At 32.9% G+C, this 5992-nt stretch overlaps 1 protein-coding gene across 1 annotated transcript; it reads left to right on the top strand.

Moving 5' to 3' along the window:
- Positions 1-2629: 2629 nt before the first annotated feature.
- On the top strand, positions 2630-4863 carry LOC137809170 (uncharacterized). Its single transcript, XM_068610307.1, has 6 exons — positions 2630-3184; positions 3274-3468; positions 3583-3602; positions 3867-4016; positions 4109-4448; positions 4531-4863. The coding sequence occupies exons 1-6, from the start codon at positions 2630-2632 to the stop codon at positions 4861-4863; spliced, it is 1593 nt and encodes a 530-aa protein (XP_068466408.1).
- The last annotated feature ends 1129 nt before the right edge of the window (positions 4864-5992 follow it).

Raw genomic sequence — 5992 nt, 5'->3', positions numbered from 1 at the left:
CAAAAAGAGAGTAATAACCACTCCACTGCATCTAATATAGTGAGACATCCACTGTACAATTTTATATATGAAAAATGTGTGTATAAATAGTGTACTCGATCATCATATGAATGAATTTAAGCTTTCTGCATATAAAAGTATCGATGATAGATCACCAATTCACACATAGTAAATGGTAAGGTGCAGTGGTTGGAAGCATATCTGTAGAACAATGATAGTGTAGGGTCATAGGGTACACATAATCTTTATGGGTGTATTTTTTTTATAGATATCTAATAGGATCATAGGTAGTGGCTAGTGGGGCTATATTGTGATTAGTGTGATGGGAAATATTTGATACTTTGAAGCCAAGTGCTGTATCTTTGAAGCATTTTTTGCTGCCACTGATTACCACACTTGGCTTGCACATCAAGCCAATATCATTTCATTTCCTTGTCACAACTTTTTTTTTCTTTGTATGTGATCGGGTATGCACGTCAAGTACTTCCACTGTTTATTCAGTAATTTCAGTCCTTTCAAGAACCTTTGTACTATTTATTAAAAATTATTAAGAATTATTAACTTGTGTGTTCGTGATTTTAAATTTTAATTAACTATAAAAAGTGTGTAAAAAAATTAAAGATTATAATTCTATCACTTGTGAGTAATGTAATCTATTTATGTTGAAATGTAATCTATTTATGTTGAAATGTCTCTAAAGGATAGTTCTCTTTAACTTTTGGTGTTAGGGAATCTTAATTTCGATGAAGGAGGAAAGTATATGTACTCACTTCGACTCTTAGGGTGTGTTTGCTTCTGGGGGTGACACTGTAGCCGCAGATGGATTAGAGGGTAACACCCCCGTTTGTTTCTGTGAGAGGGGGAGGTTGAGGGTGAGGGTGAATAGAAAGATAGGGGTATTGAGGGTGCTCTCATAATTGAAGAGAAATGAGAGTGGAATGAAATGAAAGCCACGTAGGATGTATGCAAAGACCAAAGTGCCCTTACTTTCTCACGTTTTTGGACTTACACACTGCCATTACAACTTTGCATGGGAGCAGTGCACAACAGTGGCCAACAAAGTGCCCAACAGTGGCCAATCTGCACATGAGATTCCTGACTTTGGTTCAGGAATCTCTTTGACCAAGTTCAATGCCAATTGATTGCATCATTGAGTTGGTGAGAGAGTAGCTACATCATAATTGTGATGCACGAGTATATAAAAGGGTTGTGCGAAGCTAAGCAAGCACACAACATTTTCCAATCTTCCTACACAGTTTTGCATTGGTTTATGGTGCTTGGAGAGGGTCGTCACTAAGTATAGAGGTAGGAGAGTGAATTTGGTTGTTCATCTCTGACCTCAGGTTACGTTTCTTTGATTTTAGTTTCATGCATAATCGATTATCATTGAAAAATAACGCACTACATAATCGATTATGTAGTTAAAAATAGTGGATAGTCGATTATGGTTGTGACATAATCGATTATCTGATATTTTTTGCTTAGCATAATCGATTACGGGGGCTGTATAATTATGAACTTAATCGATTATCTTGGAGCATAATCGATTATGTTGGATTTTTAATTGCAAGAAAAGTCGATTATGCCTCTTAAATATTTGGATAATCAATTATGTGGTTTTTTTAAGGCAACTGATAATCGGTTATGTTCATGGTTTTTCTAGATTTTTTATTTATTACTCATTTTTTTTCAGGCACAGTTTGATCTTGCTAGACAGTTGCATTGTTTTGTGATTTTGTTTTGCTCTCTTGAGGTATTTGTGTTTTTTTTAATTGTATATTTTATTTATGTTTAAATTGTGTTTGGATGTTTAATGTTTTTGGAATTGAATTGTTTAAATTTCTTTAAAGAAATTATTCATGTTAATTAGTTTGTAATTTTAGATGTTAATGTTTAGAAAAAAATTATTAATTATATTAATAAATTAATTATTGTGTTTAGTTGTTTATGTAATTGTAAGAAAAAATTTGATGAAATGTCAATATTTATTTTATGTGACATGAATTGAAATTATAAATATGAATATGTATTTTAAAAATATTATTGTTCAAAGGATTATAAAAAATTTGTAGTAACTAAAAAAAGTGAAAAAGTTTAAAGAAAAAATTTGAATTTTTAATAATATGTGTAAATAATTATTATTTTTTTAACACTTAAGTGTTTATAAAAATAGATTTATTTATTTATTTGAAATGAATATTTTTATAGAATGGAAATAGAAATTTGTAATGTTTAGGATTTTATTTTTAGATTTTACATAAATTATTAATGTTATAATTAAAAAGATTATAAAAAATGTTGTAATAATTAAAAAAAAAGTAGAAAAAGTTTTGAGAAAAAATTTGAATTTTTAATAATATGTGCAATACTTATTTTTTTTTATATTTAACTGTTTATAAGAAATAGATTATTTTATTTAAAATTAATATTTTTACAAAATGAAAAAAAAACCTTTTAATGTTTAAGTTTTTTTTTTAGATTTTACATAAATTATTAATGTTATATTGTACATAGATTTTTACAGTCGGTATGTTGTATTGACACTTACCCGTAATCATGGTTTTGGATGAAAGTTAAAGATTACATTGATAACATTATGAATTTGGCAAGACATTATGATGAGGTAGAGATGGTACATTTTAAGGAAATGATTGCAATTTATGACGATCTTGTTACGGTGAACATGAATTTAATTTCACAAATCCAACAACAAATTAAAAATAATACTGAAGGTGCATCAGTGATGATCCTTTGTATAATTGCTTTTGGATTGAATTTGTTATGCATGGTGCGTACTAGAAGCAATATGAGTGAGTTCCAACCACAAAAAGAGAGTCGCAAACAAGAATTGATGGAGTACTTGGTTCACACTAAACAATGTCGTGATTTTATTCGCACAGGACCAAAAGCTTTCCTTCAATTATGTCAACAAATACAGGGAACTGGACTTGTTAAAGATGTATATCGATCAACCGTGAAAGAACAAGTTGCGAAATTTTTACACATTGTGAAGAATCGAAATGTGTCATTCTTTTTCCATTGGTTTGGAGAAACAGTTTCATGTCACTTTCATAATGTTTTGAGTGCAATTTTAAGGTTGGAGGGGGAATTCTTAATTCAACCAAATGGAATGGTTGTAGAATCGCACATCCTTAACAATAGTCGATTTTACCCACACTTTAAGGTTTGTTTATGAACACATTATTTTAAATTATATATAATTTTTTATTTATTTAGTGTTTAATTAAAGTTATGAAATTTGGTTTACATTAGGATGGTTTAGGGGCCATAGATGAGACTCATGTACGTGTTAAGGTTGCACGTTCTGATGCACCTCATTTTCGAGAGAGAAAAGATTGGCCAATCCAAAACATATTTGCAGGTTGTGACTTTGACATGAAGTTCACATATGTCTTGGCCGGTAGGGAAGGAATTGCCTTTGATTCAAGGATATTGAAAGATGTTTTGGTACGAGATGATCCTTTGGTTATTCCAAAATGTTAGTTTTAGGGGATTGGGTGTGCAGAACAATAAATAGGTTATAGTAGTATATACTAACACAACTTTCCACAATCTCTGTAGGAAAATACTATCTTGGTGATGTAGATTTTATGTTAAAACCAAATATAATAACACCTTATCGCGGGGTTAGATGCCATTTAAAAAAATATTCGCGAAGAGGGCCACAAAATGCTAAAGAGCTATTTAATCTTCGACATTCATCAATTAGAAATGTAATTGAGAGAACTTTTGGGTTGATGAAATTTATTTTTTAAGTATAGCTAATGGGACTGAGCCACATTATGATGTCGATACTATGACAAAATTTTTTTTAACTGTTGTATTTTGCATAACTTTCTTTACAGGGTCGGCAATGATGAGTCTCTAATTGAAGAAGTAGATCATGAATTGTTACAAGAAGATATACAACCAACCCCTACCCATGCTCGTGAGCATGATTATAGGCTAGGGTGTCATATTAGGGATACTATAGCAAACAAATATGACAAGATTATGTAAACAATTAATTTGAGGAAATAATATATTTTCTCCTTTGTTCCAATGTTTGCCATCCTAACTTTATTTAAGTAAATTAGATGGATCGCAGGAAGAATGTTGCTCCAGATTCATTAGGTGGTTATCGAGAGTTCACTAAGTGGACGACGAAGATGGATCTAATTATGCTAAATGCAATGATTGAAGAGGTATGTCGAGGATGCAGAATTGACGGTAGTTGGACCACTAAGGGATATACCAACATTGTTATGGCTCTACACGAGGTTGGATTATCGGCTATTAAGAAAAACCATGTCAAAAATCGTCATAAAAGCCTGAAGGACAGGTGGAGGGAAGTACATGATTTGTTCGGTGGATTGAATGGCTTTGCATGGAACCAGACCACCCTCCGTTTTGAAGTGGAGGACGAAGTTTGGAATGACATGATCAAGGTATAATGATAAGTATATTTTACAACAAATAGATTTGACTGCACATTCAGCCATAATGTACTAATATGTCACATCTATGTAGGCCAAACCATCTGCGGCGAAATGGTGTGTCAATCCCATTCGCCATCATAACCTAATGGAGGAGTTGTGGTCTAATGACAGAGTCACCGGAAGTCGGGTTAGGACAACCCGTGACATCAATTCACCTCCTGACATAAGTAATTTTGGTGTCAACCTTAACGATAATAAGATGGATTATATACCCGAGCAACCTAACTTTGAAGAGGCAGATGACTACGTCCAACGGTCACCTGCTCCTCATATTCAATCAAGTGACACTCCTTCTGACACTCCCTCAAACACTCCTTCTATACCTTTTGTGGTCTCTACAGGCACATCCTCATCTCGAGGATAAAAAAGAAAAGGGCCCAACATGGACGAAATTGATGATCATTTTGCGTTGTTGAATACAAATCTTCAACAATGTGTTTCGTCAATGAAGGATGGAAATCAAAATGCCTCTGAGTTGGTTGATATTGCTCGTGCACAAGCAACCGTAGCACAAGATATAGCTGCAGAAATTAGACGAAGAAACGACTTATATGCCGAGCATGTACACCATCATCATCACCATGCATCGTACTAGTACTCTGAGTTTGATATTTGGCCAATGCTGGTGGAGCTTAACATTCAAGATGAACAGGTCATCGATCAATGCTACGATTTTTTATGTGAGCATCTAGGAAGAGTTAAGCAACTAATTGGGATGCCATATGAGCGTCGCATGACAAAATTGTTTGCATTTGTGACTAGGCATTAATTTCATATCCATGCGTTTGCATTACCTTCATGTCTTTCAATTACATGTTGTCCTTTTATTTCATTTGACTTCTTGTGTAATTTGTCTGTGTATGTTTCTTATTGGACAATTATGATAAGAACTTTTAGTATTTTAGTTGAGGACTTCTAGTATTGTGTTTTCATTGGAGATGTAATATTTTCTTTACGAAGTTGTACTATTGTGTTTGATAACACATTCTATTATGTTAACTTTCGTTTACTTATAATTCAATTTGATATTTGATGTCATGAACATTTTTTATTTATTTTTATATATTGTAGTAATTGCATTATACATGGCATCATCATCCCATAAACGCCACATAACCAATAAGGGTAAAACTCGAGCAGAAGATCTTGTCGTTCCTCCTCCCCCAGCAACGGGGATTGAAGAAGTTCTTGATTATTCAAGATACTTTAGTACAAAACGTAAAATTTTGGTGTTTGAAAAAATGTTTCACGGAAGACCAATCTTATCACCAAAAGCTATGCATTCTCCATTTTTTTGTTGCTCTAGGGTTTGAATTCCAAAACTTTCTGAATTCCGAAGTTTTACAACCTTTCCTTGGAATGAAACTTCCGTATTATGAGGACTTGGTAAGATTATTTTATACAAATGTAAAGATCACACCTATTGGTCACCTTGCCATTGAGATTTGCAGAAGACGGATACACATTAATCAATTGGATTGGATGAACATTGC

The sequence above is a fragment of the Phaseolus vulgaris genome, chromosome 2 (assembly GCF_000499845.2).
Source record: "Phaseolus vulgaris cultivar G19833 chromosome 2, P. vulgaris v2.0, whole genome shotgun sequence".
Taxonomy (NCBI): domain Eukaryota; kingdom Viridiplantae; phylum Streptophyta; class Magnoliopsida; order Fabales; family Fabaceae; genus Phaseolus; species Phaseolus vulgaris.
This window is presented reverse-complemented; position numbering and strand designations above follow the sequence as displayed.